The sequence below is a fragment of the Aythya fuligula genome, chromosome 23 (genome assembly GCF_009819795.1).
Source record: "Aythya fuligula isolate bAytFul2 chromosome 23, bAytFul2.pri, whole genome shotgun sequence".
Classification (NCBI taxonomy): domain Eukaryota; kingdom Metazoa; phylum Chordata; class Aves; order Anseriformes; family Anatidae; genus Aythya; species Aythya fuligula.
This window is the reverse complement of record NC_045581.1, coordinates 4,331,283-4,352,128: the sequence shown is the minus strand read 5'-3', so window position 1 is coordinate 4,352,128 and position 20,846 is coordinate 4,331,283. Positions and strand designations below refer to the sequence as shown.

Below are 20,846 nucleotides of genomic sequence, written 5' to 3'. Positions count from 1 at the left end.
CCAATGTGGTACTGGAAGTACTGTGGACTGGATCACCTCCCTGCCTTTTACAGGTGTGACTTAAATCACCCTCAAATCAAGAATCGAAACCAGCCAACACTGAAATGGGGCAGACGAGCTGGAAAAAATGCACTGAGATGCTTTTATTTAAATAACAAGGACTTAAAAATTCTGAATTTTAATACAAGTTAAATACAATACAGTGAAAATATCAGCTTTTATAGTTTTGCTTGTCTACATACAGCTTATTTAGAAATTCAATATATTTTACAGCTTATTAACAGTGACACCTGATTCTAACTGCCTGAGCTGCATTTAATAGCAATAGATTGTATAAAATACTGTGATATTCAAAAAAAAAAAAAAAAGAAAAAGCTGGTATACTGTACAAAAATATTTTTTACAGTAGTTTGATATTTAAAAATCAGATTAGCTGCATCTGGAATTCACGGTAAAGTGTCCTCTCTCAAGAGGAACTGGTGGATAAATTGCTGAGCTTTCCTCTTTTCTGCTATATCAGGTGTAGGATGTCCAGGAGGAGGTCTAAGTAACAAGCCACCAAATATACTAGCTGCATTTTTGAGAGAGAAAGAGAGAGAGAGAGCACCAGTCAACAGCAGGCTATCAAAAGTAATTCCACCAACCCCACTCAGTCAAAATGAGAGAGCGCCTTGTTTCAGGATGGGGTGAGATAAAGCTGACAACACGTGCATCTCTTCTGTGTCCCTTTACAAATTTTTGTCAGGCTACTGCAAGGACAGTGTGTTTCTATGGACTGTTTGATAATTAAATGCTTCAAAACAGTAGAAGCCATGACTGCAAGCACTTTGGAGAAACGTGTTGTGTTACACAAACTGAAACCCCCCTCTGAACAAAATGGTTATTTCGCTCTCCTTACCAAGGATATTCACATCCAAATGGTTTTTCCCTGAATTTTTCAGTAGTTCTCGTAGAAACGCCATTAGATACTCAAATACATTTTTATGGCATTCTGGCAGCTTAGAGATAATCTGGGTGGAGAAAACAAACAACATTTATACTGAAGAAATGGCAATGGCTTAGCAGCTTTATCTACTACCTGTCTGCAAACACAACAGAAACAGCTCTTAATAACCCAAGATACATCGGTCTTAGATCCATTCTATTATGAGATGATTAAGTTTCTTAGAGCAAAAGCCTGTTATTTGTCTAGCACAAACCAGTCTGCTTCCCCCTCCTTCCAGAACAACAGAAATGGTCTCCCAGCAACGCTGGCATTACCTGGCTGCTCAGCAGGTAGTTGTTGGCACACTCCAAACAGCTGTTGTAGAAGCTGTAGCAGATGACCGGCTCTGGCAGGCTTTCCAGGAAGAGCAGCAGGGCCTCTGCTACCGAGTGGTTGCTGCCAACTGATCCAAAGATGGTTAAGGAAGAGGTGAGCACAGTATGGTCTATTTTGGTAGTATTTCTGCTGAAACATTAATCATTGCTTAGGTCTCCAGGAACTCCTGTTGTCCACAGATTTGAGTCCACATAGCAAACTCTGTTTCCCTGGGCAGTCAGACACTCACGCAGTTCATCAATGATCATTCATCAGCATAGCAAAGACTCTGCAGAGGCATTAGTACTGACTGCAAGCAGCAGTGAAGATCTGCATATCTCAGCTACCATAAGGTGAGAGACAGCAATTTCAAAACCATGATGGAGCACAGAAGACTGATAAAACCTTTCTTGGCTTAGATCTTTTGTTTGGGCAAAGTGAGCCCTACCAGACATCAGTCTAAAAGGATACGGAGGGTATCATGCATTCCTTTGTCCAAACAGTCTCGGATTTGCTCAAATTCAGACCTGAGGCCTGGCTGCTGAAACAGGTCCTCCTGAAAAGACCACCATCAGTCAATCTCAAGGAAAATAAATATTTGGGTCAATAAAGCACTGCCATTATGAACTGGCTGGAAAAATCTCCCTAGATTGGTGCTGATAACTACCAATCTCACCATGAGCAGTTCTACTAAGGCTGTGGGACTGCAGTAAAGAGCAATGCAGAAGGACAGCTGCTGGTGCATGCCACACACGGAACACAGCAACTCAGGGTACTAAGATCACTTATCTCAAAGATGTCCTTTTCTTACTCTTTACCATTGGCCAAACATCCACAGTTAGCAAAGGCTGCCGTTACCATTATCTTGTCCAAAAATAAACGTAATGCAAACAAATTATTTTGCAATTCCAGCACAAGCACTGCCAACCTGCTGGGAAGCGTTGCGGTATAGGTGATCCACCATCATCCACAGCTCTTTGGGAATTTCCAGAGGCCTTTCAGCTTGAGTAGCAGCATCACTTGTTTCCAGCGGCATCAGTGTCTGAGAGAGGGGAGGAAAAAAAAGGAGCTAGCCAACTTCTTGTTCAGCTCTGCAGATTGCTTCACAGGGCTTACACCCGACAATTAATACTTGTTACAGAACTGTGCAGCTTCACTCACTAGTCTTCATACATGACAGATCCAACAGTCATAATTGTATCAAAAGTGCAGGCAGAAAGAACAAGCTGCTCTCAAACATGCTTCATGTACATTCAGCTCTATGGAAACTGATGCCTCACATATGCACACACCTCCATTTAGTATGGAGCGAAAGGCTCCAGAGAAAAAGATCTACGTTTAGAAGTAGCACACCTTTTTAAATGTGCAGGCAGAACAGACAATGCCTTACTGTCAGTGCTCTACATGAAATGAGTTGCTTCATTCACATGAAGCATTACTGCAAGGTGTGAAGATGGCATGCTAGGGAGCACAGGCTGTATCAGCATTCTCAGACTATGGACCAGGGAAGTGAAAGAAGGCTCTGTAGTAACAGACAGGACTTAACTACCTAGTTTCAATGGTTCTTGTGGGCTCAGAAGGAAATCTTATCTTTAACTCACAAGGTTCTGAATGGATTCTGCTGACATGTCCTGGATTGGTTCCCGCATGTAACACAGTGTATGAATGGGAGACCCAAAGCAACTGGGCAAGTAGTTTCCTGTTACAGACAGAAAATAATCCTTCCCCCTGTCTAGATGCAAGACCAAGATATCTTCAAGTTTTTCTTCTCCAGAGTTTAACCGTGTAGCTGTTGATTTATTAACAAATAGCTCCAACTCAATTGTGATCTCAGAATCTGCCAAAATATAAGAAAACCATAATGGTTAAAAAACAATATTAAACCCATAAGCCTGTAAAAAACATAAGATTGTCAAAATAGCAGAGAAAACTAAGCCAGAAGATGACAATGTTAGCTCATTAACATGAAATGAACAATGAGGAGCTCACCTGGCAGCAGAAAGCCCTTACTAGGATTAGCTATCAGCCACTCCTTGCAATAGGTTTCCTCATCTGGTTTGCTGATAAATTCAAACTGGCAAGGCACTTGTCCATTGCGGATTGTAAACTTCTCTATCTGTAGCTGCATGTATTTAACATCCTCAAAATGGAACTAGAAACAAACATCAATCAACATCATCAGCCAATCCCCCCTTGCCAAGCACCATCAGCAATTCCTCATATTCCCGTCCCATAGTTTAATCATTAAGCAGCAAGATATCCAGATTAACCCTCTTGCTCCCACATCCCACCTCTTCCAGGATTAAATAGGATTACACTTGTTTACAATGTATGCTCAAGTCATTTGCATTAGTGTGCACTTTAAAGCAAATGCTCCCCTCAAATAACCTCAATGAAACCTGAGAACAAGATAGCTGTAGCCTCAAATGTCTCAGCTGCTTGTCTGTTTTAGTTCCCAACACACAAAGCAAATGCTGGTTTTGTGACCTTCTCCAAATCCCTCAGTATTTTACATTTTATGTTTCTAAAAACAAGCAACAGCAAGGGGTACAAACTGCCCTTTTACTCTCTCACTCTCCACCTCAGAGAGTAACAGAGCTGCGCATTTCAGCTTGGTACCATGAATGAAATTTGCCTGCACCTAAAGCAGAAACAAATATTTCAAGGATTTGTAAACAGAAAACAGATGAAAGTCAATATACTGTTTCTTTGGAACCAGACCCCACGCTCTAGTATCCATCTAACACACTTCTACCACTCAAATACACTTCTGGTGTAGGAATAGGAATGCTCAATGTCGAGCAAGTCAGGGCAGATGAACATACCCTACCTCTCTCTGGGAGAGGGTCACCGAGGGAATGTTGGCATTCTCCATCTTATCCAGAGAGCGCACTATTTCCTCAAAGACTTTTCGATACAGCTCGTCATTCACAACCTTCACCTGAAAAGGACACACACAGCACCAATTGGTATTTACTGTGCCTCTACAGGACAGCCTGAAACATATAAAGTGGCTCAGTTTTAATAGTATGCTAGCATATACAACACATTTGATGAAGAGGCACTTGGAGCACTAATATTCTTATTCTTCCTCAGGACCCAATAATAAAGGACCTTGCTACCTTGCTATAACTAGCAAGAGAGGCAAGAAAGTCACCCAGTCATTTTGAGAGTGCTTTTTGTTCTTTTTTTTTTTTTTTTTTTAAACCACACTCCTGGGCTGTCAATGATATAGCATGGCTGCACTGCAAGTTGCTGTGAAAACAGTTAAGAAAAATAAGAAAAATAACACTTCTGAAAAAATGCTTACAGATGCTCATAAATTGTTCTGCTGAAGTGAAGTATTACTTAACACAACCCTAGCTTACTATGAACAATGATTCCACTTCAATATATTACCTAACCCACTTTACAAGCCATTGTTCTGTGTAGATGCCATAAAAGCGGGGATAATCCAGCATGAGAGCCTCTCCCCTCCTCCCCCACACACAGCACAAGGTCAGCAGAGTTGTTTCCTTAGGTACAGACATACTTACCCCAATATCAAACACAGAGCTAACTGGCTTGTGATCACTGATCTTCAAAGCCATATGGCTGCGATAGCTCAGCTGAGCAATGTTCTGCCCTTTCCAGAGTATCCGATCGCACCATGCTGGAACACGACACTTCTCACTAGGACAGAGGTAAAAATTACAGTTTCCAGGCACAGTTCAGATGGAGTAACACTCTCAGGGACTCGGTGTTTTCCTGACAAGGCCAATTTCTGCATTTTTTTTTCCACTTTATTGTTACCACCTTCAGTGATAACATCAGCCAATGTCATCACGTATGAAGCAATCACTGTACCTTGTGTCCCAGTCATCGCAGCCAGCATCATATTTGTATGTTGGTTGGAAAGAAATCTCTCCCTCTGTAAAGCCTTCAAAGACTGCTTTTGCATTCATTTGCCTCTTTAGCTACAAAAGAAAAAGAAAAATAAGCTCAAGCACAATTCCCATATGAGCTAAATGGGAGCACTGAGAAGGCTAAGGAGCACCTGCAGGTAGGTGAGGGAGGCATCAGTACCTGGTCATATCGGCAAAGCTCTGAAAATGCTTTCTCTTCTACAAGCTGCTTCACTTTTGCCACATCCAGTTCCTCCAGCCGATAGTTGAGGTCACCCAACCATAAGATCACACTGAAAGAGAATGTAGACCAAAGCTACTCTTCCTACCTTGGCTGATTTTAATTCCCATTCTGCATGTTTGTCAAAATCTCTTACTAACTGGTGCTTTTACTATTCCTCAATGACTAAATCCTACAACCAATTGAGAAGATTCATGCATATTGCCCCATTCCCACTTCAAGCATGAAAATAAAACAAGGCCTGGAAAACTGTAAAAAAACAAGTGATTGCCAGAACTGTCAAAAACAGGGTTATGGTAAATCTTTTCTGGCCCTTCCAGGCTAATAATCGGATTGCTAGACACCCTTCTCACATCCCTGTGAGAGAACCTTATACCCCACCATGTTCCTAATGCTCTGCCTTGAGCAGTGAATCAGGTAATCAAAGGGGAAGCATACTCATGTTTGCTAATAGTGAGAGGTGGCAAATTTGGATCCGATTGGCAGAATTGCATCCGAGAGCAGATGTCTTTGAAGTCCTGGTTCCTCCGCTCATATTCCTCGGTGTGAGCTGCAAGGTGAGAATTCACAATGCACACACTAGTGTTATGGAATTTAAACCTTATGGCAACACCACCTTTGTTACCCTGAAAGATAAAGACAAAGACGCTGGTCAGAAGCTTTTCTTCTGCACACGACAGATGAATCCAGAAATGAGTTAACAGCAGTGGACAAGCCAGAAGACACTGAGGCAGACCATTTAATTCCAGAAGAGGGAAAAGGCTGAAAACCTAATTGGTGATAATTGCATCATGAATTTAAGCCAGGAACTCATGTGAAGATTTCACACAGCAAGGGAACATGGCAAGCAAATTTAGAGAACACAGTTTGTAACTCAGGATTTAGTTAATACAAAAGGAAAATTCAAATCAACAAGGGAGCTGGTCAATTGCTTCAGCAAGTCCTGAAACCAGTTTAGCAACAAACAAGACCTTTCAACACAGACAATAAAAAAAAAAAGTAAGTGGAGGAGGAAGCACATGGCTTAGCTGGCCAAAAACACCTCTGCCAAGTTATAGCTGCAGTGTTCATGAAACTACATCCAAAGGGCACAGACTTCATTCCTGTGATGCAGAAGGGCAAGAGGCCAGTAAGTCCCCCTCCACAAAACTATAATCTGGATGGACATGTTCCTTCTACTCATGTTTCCTCACATTAATTGCTTTGAGCAAAATCACAGCCAGCATCAAGCTACGTGAGAGTGGGGCCCCAAGCAGCCCAGCACACGTAATCAGGAAAAAGCCCCCAAGGAAGCTCCTCCCACAAGGTCTAGGAGCTTTTGATAACACACGGTGATTCCCTCTAGCAACAGCCTGAGCTGTCACAGAGACGGGACTCTACGTGTCTAAAAGCAGCTGCCTCCTTTAGCTAGAGGAATAACCACTACATCTAAGGAGTGGAGCTCCCCAGGGCTCCCTGAAGTCTCACCCCTTCTCACACACAGTCGTCATTCTTACCATCCTCCCCATGATGCCAGTTCCCACAGTCTCAACTTCCACCTCGGAGATGTTCAAAGCAAGGTCTGCTTTCACATACAACAGAAGCATTATTCCCACAAGCCGCACAAGTTTCACCTGAAAAATAGATCCTGTTGCATTAAATACTGGAATGGGAGAAGGCACCTTGTCCCCCAGCCCAGAACAAGGGCCAGCAAAACACAGATGAAGAAGGAGGCTCATCCAACAGCCCACCTCGCCACACAGTACACAGGCACTCCATCAGCACAGCACAAGAGGGAGCCAGGGACCAACACCACAGTTAAGGAAGTCGAAGCCCAAAGCAAAGGCCAAAGCACTGGCAGCCCATAGAAGGAGCTTCCCTTAAACAAGCGACAGGAGACAAAGCAGACCCACGGAGCAGGAGGCAAAACACAGGCAGTGTTCCTACCAAGATACCTTCACGCCTCGTTCCACCATGCATTATGGAGACAGACATGGCAGATGCTAAGACGCTTCCTACTCACTTCCCCCAAGACAGCAGGAGCTTCATTTATGCATGGCGCCTAGCTGCTCCCTCCTGTCCTGCCCTCTGCCTTGGCACCCTGCACAGTAACACTACCTACTTCTCCTTCAGAGCACTTCTGACTGAGCAAAAGCTGCAGACAATGAACCTCTGGAAGACACAGCAATTGAAAACAGGAAAAAGCAAAGTGAAAAGAGGCCCGAGTGGAAAATGATTCCACATTCAAACCTCCCCAAAAGCCCCATTTACCTTTGCATATTTGGCATCTGGGTGAAGACTATCAGTTACAGCTTTAAACCATTCTTCTTCCTTCGGTGTGTCATTGAAAAAGAAAGCTTCTTTACTCAGATCAAGCTCCTGGAAACTGCATTAGAAGAAGAAATCCATGTATGCACGCATTTTATTTATTTATTTATTTATTTATTTATTTATTTATAACTCCAGCCCTTCCCTCCAGGAAAGAACTAAAACAATTTATACTCACACTAAATTTGTGACTTAAAACTCAAATTCAGTTATGCTGATTTCAGAGGCAAGTTAAACGTAAAGCTATTTGTTAGAATTAAATGGAACCATATTAAAGATTTTGTAAAACTGCGGTGCCAGAAAGCCCAAACACTACCAGAATAACAGCCCTTTCAGGCTACGCAAACACACACTCTAGAGCTGTGCAACAGAGTAAGGCAACGCAAACATTCCTCAGCTGTGATGTCTTGGCTGAACACCTCATGCTACAGATCACAAGCAAGCAGCCAGTGTCAAGGGTTGGAAGGAAGAGCCAGAAGGAGACACTCACCCCACACAGTAAATGTCTGGAGGCTCCGTGTCACATCTCAGCCAGGGCTGGAGGCTTTCCTTGGGTGACTGACCATTCACATTGTAAGTCCCGACAAAAAATCTGAAAAGAATTCACTTTTGTTAAATCCCAGAGCTGCAAATACCACTAGTATTAGCCCATGTACTTAATAATAATTATGTAGGAGTAATTTGTTTCCAGGAGGGATTAGGACAATGTGACAAAGTCTAAATTCCTACAGCGATTTCATTACAGTAGCATCTTTATAGCCTGTTTTACAGAAGGATGCACATTTTTGCATAGAGTGTAAAAAGACAAGAATAGAGCTGTGCAGTAGCAGTTCGAAATGATAAATTCATCCAACAATCTGCATAAATGGATTTTAATCACAGTAAAGTTTTTGTCCCGATTATATATTTCACCCAAGCTCTCATGAAATTAGTAGAACAACTGCAAGGCTAACAATAAACAGAAGGAGTGAGAGAGAAAGCCAGGAATGCACAGAATTGATGCACTTCCAGCCATAGGAAACTTACTCCCACCCCCAAAACAAGCTCTTCTCGGGAATGATCATCACCTGAAGTTCTGGATGTACGTGTAGGAATCCTCCCTTTGTACAAGCTGAGATTTAACGATAGTATCTCTTAATCCAAACTGTGGTTCTGACAAGATTGAAGCCATGTTTGAAACCATTACGCCGGAGGACCGCACCATTTCAGCTTTCACATCAGATTTGACTTTGCTTTGTCTGGAAGGGAAAACAAAACTGCTAGATGAACCCCAGGATAAAAACACACCCTGAACAGTTTATTTCTGCTGCTGAGGACGTGGTTCTCATTTACCAGTCTGTTTCACTGTGCAGAATAAGCAAACAAGACTGAAATGAGCATTTCTTAGAACAGCTCAGGCCTTCTCTAGATAAAACCAGTTTAACTAACTGAAATGACAACCTGTTCTCCCTAAGCTGGTGCAGCCTGTTGAGTCAGGGCAGACCTGTTGATTCAGGGCAGACCTTGTTCACCTGTACACCAAGCCGTCCACACTTCCTGCTTACTGGAACAGGGAGATGTGGATGTCATCTCCCTCTGCTCAACCCTTCTGACCTCAGCAGAAGAATGAAAAACTGTTTGTTTTCATGGTGGAAAAGTCCCAGCTCTATCTAGAAAGGAGGCAGCAAAGAGTAGATGGGGACAGAGGTGGTTTTATTTAGTATCTTGTTGCTCTGTGATTTACTGCAGGCTCCTTTTGCAACAGTAGTAATGCCACAGCTTGGGAGTTCCCACAAGCAAGTGCATGATATAAATTTAAGGTCAACAACCTACACATGAGTGCCAAGGACGGCACAGAGACAGACTTTGAAGGATATGCAGCAGGGTCCACAAAGTCCTGGGAACTGGAAAATGAAACTCTAACATTTTAAAAGTGTATCTATGAGACATGGTGGCCCTAAGCCAAAGCTCTCTGAATTCAAAACAAACAACGCTAGCAGGTCCTGTCTCACCAAACAGCAAAATATGCCCAAATAGGGGGACTAGCACGACTGGCTCTGAGAGGCAGTGCTGAAATTCCCACTCAAGTTTTGACAGCATGCTTATGCTGAGCTTTTTTTTTTTTTTCCTTTTAACTAGAATCTGTGATTCTCTTCCCCAAAAAGTTGCCAGCTACTGCTCCAGATCCTGCTACCCCTGATGACCGCAGCTGGCAGGGTTGCCAGCACGTGGAAGCAGATAAGGCAGCAGGCAGATTCCTCAAGCACTGGTGTCTGCAAAGACCTGCCACGCTGGGACCAGAAAGACCAACTTCCCCATGCGGTTTCCAGCTGAAAACCAGGAAACCCAGACAGAAAGCCCTCTGCAATTTGTCTTCCCCTCGACATGAAAATATCAACAGCTTGCCCACTGCAGCTCATTCCTTCTGTACACAATCATACAGAAGCACGCAGAAGTTTGGTGCTATATATATTTACTGTCAACAAAGAGCCTCTGCAGAGGGGAAGCACAGCTAGACAGGCAAAGAAACATTGCCACCACTTTTACACCTTGCTACACCCTGCCCAGAGAGATGATGCACACAAGCATTGCTTCAACTGCTTCAAGAGAAATACACGAGAAGTGAGAGAGAAACCATACCTGGGAGCACCTTTATCAGTGCTGTCATGGCTCCAGTTCTGATTAACTGCAACTTTTTTTCCATTCTGCTTGATGCCTTCAGAGCCAACCACTTCTGGAAAAAAAAAAAAATAATCAAGTTTCACATGAAACTAAGTGTTCTTTAACTTATCAACACACTCAGGCAAACAGAAGGGAAAACCAATGGGCACAATACAGTTTAGACTTGTACGGAGAAACAAAGTGTCCCACAGACTCTCTTTTTGTTATCTGATCGACTCATCTTATTTTGACAGAACTGTTTGGTGGTGATGCAGCTTCCCCAGCAGAGGAAGGACTTACACCAGCATGCCACACAGCCACGGAGAGCAGCAGAGCTGGCGGCGCTCTTTCAGAGCTAAGCCAAACCAGAACTGGCACCATAAAATCCAGGGCTTTATCCTGGAAATCCAGAAAAACTAAGCTAACAATCAGCTTTTCCTTTCTGAAGCAAGATGGGAAGTGCAAGGAAAGGAAGAAAAACGACTAATCACACTACCGTTTAAAGGGTTTAGGTCTCTCTGCAGAAACATAGCAAAGACAGGAGCCCTCCCCTGCGAAGAAGTACAGCAGTCACCATACAAACGTGCCACAACTCAGCAGAAATAAGTGCTGCCATGTAAATTGCACGTTCCTAACGAAGTAACAGGGCAGCTAGTATGCAAATGCAGCTAAATACAGGTGCAATGCTAAACGCGTTATACCACGTTAGCAAAATTTGACCAGTCTCAGCATTTGTTTCAGCTCTGACGTTCTGCTGCTAAGTGGCAAAATAACGGTTAAAGCAGAGAATTTTGCATGGGGTTTTCCGTGCTTAAGGTGCAAAACCAACAATACCAAGGCAACAATACTTCTCACACCAGTCTAGTAATGATACACAAAATGTTCTTAAGCTTGTAAGGTTTCTGTTCATTCGGCTGAGCACTATCCAGAAAAATTAAGGTTTTATCACTGTCATAGTACACCCTCTAGGACAAGAGCACAAACCAGAAACAGAACTTAAAGTACTTTACACAAGCACTCAGAATATAAACAAGCTGACAAGAAGTGGCCATATTCTCAGCTTGGAAAGCCTCTTCTGCCCAAAGAGCCCTCCCAGAATAAAGACTCTGTAAGAGGATTAATCGGAGGCTGTTTCCAGAAGAGCACATGATTCAAGCCTCATTACAGATCACACAAGCAAAGTCCTGTGGCAACGAGCAGGAGCAGCCTTTGCTAAAACAAACTCTGAAATTAGCAACGTGCATCTCTGCTAGCAGAAACGCGTTTGACTTCGCATGCAGCATCACCAAGTTTCAGTACTCCCTCAGAGCTCATCCAACCACAAGCATCTCCCAGACACATATTTTAATGCTCTTAAACAAAACCTTAAATTAATTGAAATTAACTTGAATTTAAGTTAACATTTAAACAAACAAGATATGCCTGCACCTCAAAGAAAGCTGAACGTTTCTCTCTATCTGCAGTTCAGTGCTGCACCACAAAGCACAGTCTCAGTGAGTTGGGACAGAGCCACAAATTTTCTCCATAGGCATTAAGTGCTTAATCAGAGCAGCTCGAGCCTCTGCAAGTTTTCCTGATAAAGACCGTGCGAGGGATCTTGACAGTGACAAGAACCAACTTGAACTTTCACCGTAAAGAGCAAAGCAACGAGACAAGTGTTGCTTTGGTAGCAGGAAGGGAGCAGAGGTTCATCTTTATTACCCGCAGACGCCAGCAGCACTGGGCAGCAGGCAGGAGCTGGTGGTGCCGCTGATGGCAGGGTTTCTGTGCCTGCCCAGTGCTGCTGGCACAGCTGCTACACAGGGCGAGATGGCAAGCCAAAGATCACAGCCATACACCGCACCTTGGCATTTTAACATCATCAGCAAAAATATTCGTTTACGTAGGATTCCCTTTAGAAAGAGATTAGCCCTGGGAACAGGCTGCTTCCTTCAGATAAATTTACATCTAGACAGAGGTCGCTCAAGCCAGAGGAGGTCTATATGTTAGCAATCTAATGTGGAATATTTTAGCAAGATAATGACCTTATGTAATAACTGAGCTGGGCACAGAAATAAAGGGCAATGTGCAGAGATAAGAAAGCAGCAGAATCAGGATTTGCAGCTAGAAGGGACTTACAAAACAAAGCCTTTCTTATTAAGCGTGTGCAGCGACGTTATAATACTGTTCTACAGCAGTTTGAGGTCCCCTCTTCTGGATAAAGCAGGATCCAGGCTTAGTGCTGGAAGGGGGGAATTAAATTAGCCTTGCCACCAGTTGTGTCAGTCTGAGCCAGCCCACGCTGCGTAATGAAGTGCACACAGCAGTCCAAGCAGGACGGCGCTATGCCTGGCTGGAGGGAAGTCACTTCGTGTTTTTTGCTGTTCCAAATGAAGCAAAACTGCAGTTGTGACTGTGACCGTGCACACAGATGGGATTTTAGATAAGGGTATTAACTGAAATTAGGAACATAAACTACGGACATTTAAATTCCATTATAGGTTCTCTCATTCATTAACCAGCCTTAATCCACAGAAGGTACAACAAACCAATATTACCACTAGCAAATGGCCGCATTCACACAGTATTTAAATGTGATTTGATTTGCCTATGAAAGTTGCTCGCTCGGTGCTCATGCTCATTTAATGACAGAGCAAGAGCCAGTAATGGAAAACAGCAGACAAAACCTCATTCTATAACAATTTATATTCCAAAAGACCCAAAGTGATGGCAGAGAGTGCTTTCTTCCTTTAACATGAGGGGAAAAAAACACTAAACTCCTCCAACTCAAGAAAAACACAGTCAGGCCTTGAAAAGGCAACTTTGTCAAAGCTCAAAGGCATGACTTGATAGGAGAACTACTTTCCGACAAGCTCACAATTCAAAGAGCGTCACTGTGCTCCAGATACAACAAAAACAAACCAACAAAGGAACCGGCTTGTGTTTCACTCAGCATGCTTTTAGGGACGTGGTTTAGTGGGTGATATTGGTGGTAGGGGGACGGTTGGACCAGATGATCTTGGAGGGTTTTTCCAACCTTAATGATTCTAGCATCATATGCCCAGGTCTCCCCCAGTCAGTTCTGCACAACAAGCTAAAATGCCATGTCTGAACAGATGTTCCCAGATCCCTACCTTGGCCCAATCCAATTCGTGCAGTTGCCTGAGGTCTGAGTTACAAAATCCATCCCTTCTCTTTCTTTTTTTTTTTTTTTAAACACACAACTGACAGTGAAATTAAAAGAAGGAACATCAGTGGCACCAAACTGCGCCCACGTGAACACGAGGAGCCCAGGCGAGCTGAAAGCGGGTAAAGCAGAAACGGTTCAATCCCAATTCTGCGTCCCACACCGACTTCCAGGAATTGTCCCAGCTCCGCGCTGCCTTCTAGGAATTGCCCTTTCTCACAAACTCACTTTACAAAGGGAAAAAGCAGCAGCAGCAGCGATCGGGGCCATGTGCGATAGCATCGAGCCAGCAAGAGGAAGAGGCCGATGCCACAGCGCTGAGAGCGAGGGCGAAGGCAGCAGCGCTGCGGGGCTGCTGCGAGGTTCAGCCCGGGCACACGAAGGCTGGCAATGAAGAAAGCCGAGCCTCCAAAACCTGTCAGGCCCTGCAAGCGCTGCCTAGGCTGGCACAGGGCAGTGGTGCCTGGATGGGGCAATCCCATAGCGGGCAAAGCTCTTCAGGCAATGCCCCCTCGACGCGCTTCTCTTCGCTGCCTGCGATTCTCTGCCCACAGAAGAAGCCCCAGAAGCAAAAGGGCTCTGCAGGACCCCTCCAGCTGCCTCCACACACCCTAAATTCACTGCCCCGACCCCCGGAGCCCCCCTGGCTCCTCAGGGAGCTGCCGAGCCCCGTGTCCGCGAGCCGAGCCCTTTCCCTTCCCCTCCCAAAGCGCTCCCCGAGCCCCACAAGCCGCCAGCACCCCCACACACACAACCGGGTCCCCCTCAGGAGCCACCTCCACCGGCCGGCCCGGGCACAGCGGCTGTGCTACCCCCGGGAGGCACCGGGCCGAGCCGTGCCAGGCGGGTCCCTCGCCTCCAGCCCTGTTCCCGGCCCCCCTCCGGCAGCACCGGGTCCCCAGCGGGTCCCCGCAGCTCCCCCCCGGGCTCACCTCGGCGGGGCCGCCCGCCCGCCGACATCGCGGCCGCTCCGCCGCTGCCGGCCCCGCTCCGCCCCGGCCCGGCTCCGCCCGCCATGGGGCGGCTCTCGGGGGCTGCCCGCCCCGAGCGGGGCCGGGACGGGGACGGGGATGAGGCCTGGACCGCGGAGAGGTGGCCGGTGGTGGCTCTAGGAGCACCGAGAGCCTGCCCCGGAGCCGTCCCTGAGCTGCCCCAGGGTCACGGAGCCATCCTGGAGGTGCTCCGGAGTCGCTCCGGAGCTGCCCTGGAGCTGCCTCAGGGCCACGGAGCGACTCCGGAGTCGCTCCGGAGCTGCCCTGGAGCTGCCTCAGGGCCACGGAGCGACTCCGGAGTCGCTCCGGAGCTGCCCTGGAGCTGCCTCAGGGCCACGGAGATGACCCGGAGACAGTCACGGAGCTGCCCCAAGACCCCGGAGCCACCCTGGAGGTGCTCCGGAGTCGCTTCGGAGCTGCCCTGGAGCTGCTCCGGAGCTGCCTCAGGGCCCTGGAGCTGTCCCGGAGTTGCTCCGGAGTCGCCCCAGGGTCCTGGAGCCGCCCCGGAGCCATCCCAGTAGATGCCCCTGAACCCTGGAGTGCTCCCCAGGCGCTGCCTTCCTGGCCAGAGCAAAAGGTGATGGCCCTGGGCACAGAGATTTGCGTGCTTGCGTCCTTCTTGGAGCAGTGCACGCCTTCAGCACGTGTGATAAAGGGCACAGAGGAAGATGCTGGTGGAAAAAGCAAGAAGGGGGTGAGCAGATGCAGAGCGTCTGAGGAGACAGCTTGCGGTCGCTCAGGGCATGCAAAATAAATTTCCATGGCCTTCTGAGTGCACGGGTTGCTCACAGCTCAAAGTGCTGCTCAGCTCTCTGATGCTGCACAGTTGTTACCCTTGTGAAGCATTGCAGCTCAGCCCCAGTTTCAGCAGCAGAGGCTGGCGCTGCTCTTCCTCACGAGCCTACAAACACAAGCCACAGCCAGGCTCCTTGTGCCTGTAACCCCAAGCACATGGCAGAGCTCGTACCTGGGCTGCACCTGCTGAGCTCCTGCAGGAACGTGCGTGTGTGGGAGCCAAAGGGCAACCGCACCGTGAGCTGATCGTCTTCTGAACTGATCTGGACCGTCACATCGGAGCCTGTCAATAACGGGAGGAGAAGAGCTCATGGTTGGTGCTGCCGAGCACTCAGAAACACCCAGCATTTTCTGCACTCTGCAGCAGCTGGTGCACACATGCAGACTCTATCAGCAAGTCTCCCCGGGTCTTAGCATTTATTTTTCACGTTTTACATGAGAACGGCAATTAAAAATATAAAAATCACTGTAATACTTTTTGTTCTGCTCACTAAGCAGCACCATGTCCACTGATGCCAGCTCAAACTGCTGCTGATGCCGGGCATTAACCATCACTGCTCTGGTACCATCCCACCCAAATACCTCCAAGACGTTTTGTAGATGTTGTCTTAGCAGGAAGACATGTAACAGTCTCTGCATGCTCCACTAACACGTGGTTTTGCTGGTCACCCCTTAGTTACATCTTGTGTATTTTGATAACAGACACAAATAGCTGTGCCTGAAAGAAACCCTGAGAGGGCCGATAACTGATCTTTCAGCAGCTGTTTAAAAATATTTAGAGAAACGGTTACCCTGGTTGAACAGGGGTGACAGTGCTCTGTCAGCATGAGCAGAATAATGGCAAACAGCTCACCCAGTAAGACAAGATCCCCTTGTTCCACCGCATACACCTACAGAGGAGTAACCCCTTCCTACAGCCCAGAGCACAAAAGCAAGTCCTTCTGCCCCGCTGCATGCAGCTGGTGCAGGGCCCAGGGATTTCTACAGCACTGACACTAAAACAGCAACAAAACTCACCGATGACATGAAGGTCGCTGTCAAGTATCACTGCAAAAGCAAAAGAAAGTTCAGTTACAAGCAAAGCAATAGGAGTGCTGACTACAAAAATACTTTGAGGCTGGGGAGCTCAACAAGGTCATCGGGCCCCAAGTGTTCTCTGCAAGCACAGGGATGGGCAGAATCTGCCAGGGCAGGAGGCCGTGGGTGATGCTTGGTAGGACACAGGGCACTCTGGATTGCAAAACGATTAATCTGGCAGGGCCCTTCCAGCTGTGTCATGTTCATAAACTTCACCAGGGTTTATAAATTGAAGAGAAAATAGGAAGGGCTGAATAGATCTCAAGTTTCAGCCATCAGAGCAACAAAATATGGACTCCATATCCCTTCACCCCCTTCGTTGGAGGTGGTCACTATGCTCCCAAAGTGCATCCATACCTTCTTCCACTGCAAACCCTTCTCTGATGGGGATGACTTTCTCCAGCCAGACATCCTCAGCGGTTATGGCCATCCGCCGGTGTGTGTATACATAGATCCTGCAAGCATGGAGCAGACACAGAGGTAATGCCTCCCCTCTGGCATCTCTGCAGGTGTGGGCAGACCCCATCCCATCCAGCAGCAGCTGCCAGCGTGGCCTCATGCAAATCCCCAAACAACCTCTCCACAACACACCTACCATCCCGCTTGTCATTTAAATAAGGATGTGTTTGTGTTACTAGCAACACACACCAAACCCACACCTGTAGGGCCCGGGCTCGCCTCGTTACCCATCCATACAGCACAGCAGGAGAAATATCAAGGCACAACTCCTTCCGAGCTGTGCTCTACCAGACCTCACCCTGGTAGAAAGTGCTTGGGGGTAGGAAGGGATTTTAGGCACTTCCCAAGGCCTACAAAAAAACTGTCTGGCTCTGCTGCAGCCTCTCCTCCTGCCAGCAGCATCCCCCTGCCCTCCCCACTCCGGCACCTACGCGTGCTCTCCGCAGCTCTCCACCAGGCCCAGCAGCCGGCTCTCCACGCTCTCCCCACCAGCCAGGGTTCCCTGCACGGCCTTCATTTGGGGTCAAGGAACAGCAAACAGCGATGGGATCCCGGCGGGGCCTCCTCCTTTCCGGGTGGGCCCGGAAAAGGGAGGAAAGCCAGCAACACCGTGGTGCAAAGGATATGATTCGACACGTCGCTCCGTTGGCCAGGGTCTCCTGGATGGCCACCGACTGGTCCATGCTCCGTGCCCGTGAGGCGAGAGCCAGCGGTCCCAAAGCAGGTCCCAAAGCAGCCGGAGAGCAGCAGCAGCAGCAGCCCTGGGGTGATGCCAAGCTCCGCGATGCAGCTCAGGGAGGCCAGACCAGGACTGGGACCAGGACCAGGACCGGGATTGGGACCAGGACCGGGGATGCGGCCACGCTCGGTCCCACAGAGGCTCCTGGGGACCCCTCGCTTCTTGTCCAGCTCCCAGCTGGGCTCTTGGGGCCGGAGGTGGCCGAGGCCCGCCCCGCTCCCGGCCTGCCCCAGGCGTTCCGTTAACCCTTAGCTCCAGGAAGGGCCTGAGCCCAGCTGCATGCTCCCGTCTCGGGCGCCGCTGTCACCGGAGAGGCGGCCACGGGGGTCCCCGGGTGCCAGGGGGCTTCGTGACACTGTCCAGAGTGCTCCCACCCAAAGCAGAGCACGGCCAGCCAGGTCCCAAAGCCCCAGGAAACACGGCGAGCCTCATTTTCCGGCCCCGCTGCAAACGATTTTTACAGCTGGCCGCACACAGTGCGCCGATATTAGAGGGTGAAAAGCCAGGGGAGGGAGCGGGAGCAATGAAAAACAGCCAACAAAAGAGGGCGAGGAACTTCCCTCAGCGTCCTGAAGGGAACGGGAGAAAAGGAGAGGAGGAAGCTTTGGGGTCGCTAGTGGGATGGAGAGGCTGATTTCCTCGTGGAAGGGGAGGGGCTCTTTTTTCAGCAGCACCTTAAATTATTTTTCCTTAAATTTCAAGCCCCAGCCGGCATGAGCCAACTTCTGAGCTCCTGCTTTAATTATGCAAATTAATTACTGCGGAGTGTGTAAGCAGGTGCTAGGAAATGTCACCAGACAGAGTCATTTGCATACTAAACAGAGGCGAGTTTGGTCTACATCAGCTCTTCCCCCAGCTGTAAAAGTGACAGCTGAACTCTAGCAGCTATGAAAAAAAGCAGCGGTGTTTGCTAAAGCCACCGCTCCGCCGCCTGCCTCTCCCCTCCCTCCCCTGCACTCCTGCAGCAGTACAGAATGGACGGGAGCCTGCAAAGAGGAAACGAAAGGCAAACAGCCCAAAATATGTGCTGCGAACTCCAAGCACCATGCCCTTTCTCGTAAGGATGGAGGCGTGTTGTTTCTGAAGCAGAAAAAAAGCTTTGAGCTCCATCCTGTTTTCACTTTCTAGCGATACACTGCCTGTGTGGCCTGAAACACTTGAAAAATAAAAAAAAAAAGAAACAACACACACACACCAGCCCCTGTGCTGCGGTTTGGAGGCAGCAGAACTGCAGGCGGATGGAGGCAGCCCTGCAACGTGGAAGGGGCCGGCTATCGCTTCAGGCAGCCTCTTCTCGTCCAGTCCCACATCCGCTGCGTGCAGCTCCACTTAAGGGCTTCTGAAGCGAAGCCTTCCTGCTGCTGGAAGCACAAAGGGCCCAGCTCCGCGGGCTGGGGTCCCCCCCATCCCCCAGGCACTCAGAACCCCCCCAGTTACTGACCCAGAGGACAGACATTTATTTATTTTTATTTTTGCTTTTTTTCCCCCTTAAAAGAGAGCAGTGAGAGAGGACAGCAGACTGTGCGCTTGCAGGAGTGGCAGCACCTTGCCACCACAGAGCCACCCACCCGCTGCCTGTGATGCAAGAAGGTCACAGCACGGGCTCCTGCTCCCGTCTCTGCTCTATCTTTACGCATAGAGAATCATAGATATGAAACAGGGCCATCTAAAACCACAAGCCACTTTTAGCTCAGTCCCATTTTCCTGCCACGAAGTGGAGATGAAACAGTTAAGAGTTGTGCCTAAACAGACAGGGGGCTTTAGGTACAAACTAAATGCTAAGGGGGTGTCCAGAAAGGCAATTATTAACTAGAGCAGCCCCCGTGTCTTCACTCAAAGCAGAGGTTTCTGCTTTTTAAGGCAGCGTAGCCCCCTCTTGCTCCTACACCCAAGGTCCCTCCATCCAGCCTCTGTAGTCCCAGCAGGGCAGGGGAACGTCTTCAAGCTCTGGCCCCCTTGTTCCTGGCACAGGGACGCAGCTGAGGGTGGTGGACGGTGACTGTGGATGAAGCCAGAGAGGGGGCCCCCGCCTGCTGCTTACAGCCGGAGGGGAGCAGAGACCCCACGGTTCAGGAGAAGAGCGGCCCCACATGCCAGGAGCTGCAGGAGGGGGGCCAGAGGCAGCTGCCCAGCAGCGTTGAGGTGAATTTTGCCATCCAGCTTCAGGCAGCTGCCTTTCGGCATGGCGGGGCAGCACTCCTGGTAGCAGGCAGCCTTCACACCTTTAGCGCAGACGGGCTTGGCAGCCTTGCAGGCCTTGCTGCATCCTGCCACAAAATCCAGGCCTGTCTTCTTCATCTGGAAGGAGAAGAGATGGTGGTGGTCGTGCCTGCCCTCCAGCATTCACGTGGTGGGGACGCACACAGGCTCCTGGGCACAGCCCAGCCGTCCTGTTCTTACCCGCAAGGCCGTACCTGACAGAAATCATACCCAACAATGCATCTCGCAGTGGTCTTCTTCCCCTTGAAACATCCGTCCCCGTGGCAGGTGAAGGCTGCACAGACTTTCCCCTACAAGACAGGACCAGAGGAGACGCTGTGCTTGCTGGTGCAGACAGCAGGACGCCCAGGACAGGAGCTAGACCTATTCCTGAGGACCCTTCCCACCCACCCCCCTCCCCGCTGCATTTCAGTATCTGTGCCATCTCAGGCATTTCACACCCAGAGATAAGCCTTCCATCTGACACTGCAGGAAACCTCACTGAAACACCACCACAGCAAACAAGTTTCAAGCTGCCTTTTCCTTCCTCTTCGCAAGGCTTTGCAGAGATGAGCATCTTCCCCTCCCCATTGCTCGGGTGCCCCAGCAACACCCTGCACCCATGGGTGCTGTACAGTCAGCTCAGGCTGCTTGAACACACACAAGGGCTGGGCTTGGGACCCTTATGGGCTCTGTCCCTGCAAAGCTTGTTAAGGATTTGTTCCCCTTCCAGAGGCAGCTTTTGGAAAAACAGCATTGCGTGGACCTTCTGGGGCAGTACCTACATTTCGGGGGGGAGGCCGGGGGGTGGTGGTGGTGACGGTGGTCGTGGGCGGTACGGTGGTGGCTGGCAGGTCACCTGCAGACATGAGAGGAGCCCCGTGAGGACACAGCCCATGCGGGAGCCACTTGGGAGTGGAACCCCAGAGCAGAGGAATCGTGGCGACGCAGCCAGCCCAGCTCAGCGGGCTTTGTGCACCCATTTCCCTCACGTGCAGCAGGATTAACCCCGGACCCCCAGCCCCGGGGAGCCCCATGGGCAGTTAC

At 48.6% G+C, this 20,846-nt stretch overlaps 1 protein-coding gene across 3 annotated transcripts; it reads right to left on the bottom strand.

Moving 5' to 3' along the window:
• Positions 1-380: 380 nt before the first annotated feature.
• Positions 381-17,372, bottom strand: INPP5B (inositol polyphosphate-5-phosphatase B). Of its 3 annotated transcripts, none has more exons than XM_032202412.1 (21): positions 17,293-17,372; positions 16,760-16,857; positions 16,343-16,372; positions 15,498-15,608; positions 10,352-10,445; positions 8,800-8,970; positions 8,223-8,324; positions 7,676-7,790; positions 6,922-7,038; positions 5,864-6,051; positions 5,366-5,477; positions 5,147-5,256; positions 4,837-4,972; positions 4,131-4,241; positions 3,290-3,452; positions 2,902-3,137; positions 2,229-2,342; positions 1,772-1,856; positions 1,261-1,388; positions 899-1,010; positions 381-571 (listed from the first exon to the last, which is right to left on the bottom strand). In XM_032202412.1, the coding sequence occupies exons 2-21, from the start codon at positions 16,830-16,832 to the stop codon at positions 447-449; spliced, it is 2,433 nt and encodes an 810-aa protein (XP_032058303.1). In that variant the 5' UTR covers positions 16,833-16,857; positions 17,293-17,372; the 3' UTR covers positions 381-446. The 3 variants fall into 3 exon arrangements, with proteins under 3 accessions (XP_032058303.1, XP_032058301.1, XP_032058302.1); XM_032202410.1 differs by having other exon boundaries at positions 10,352-10,442; positions 17,293-17,350; XM_032202411.1 differs by lacking the exon at positions 6,922-7,038 and having other exon boundaries at positions 17,293-17,350.
• Between the last annotated feature and the right edge of the window lie 3,474 nt (positions 17,373-20,846).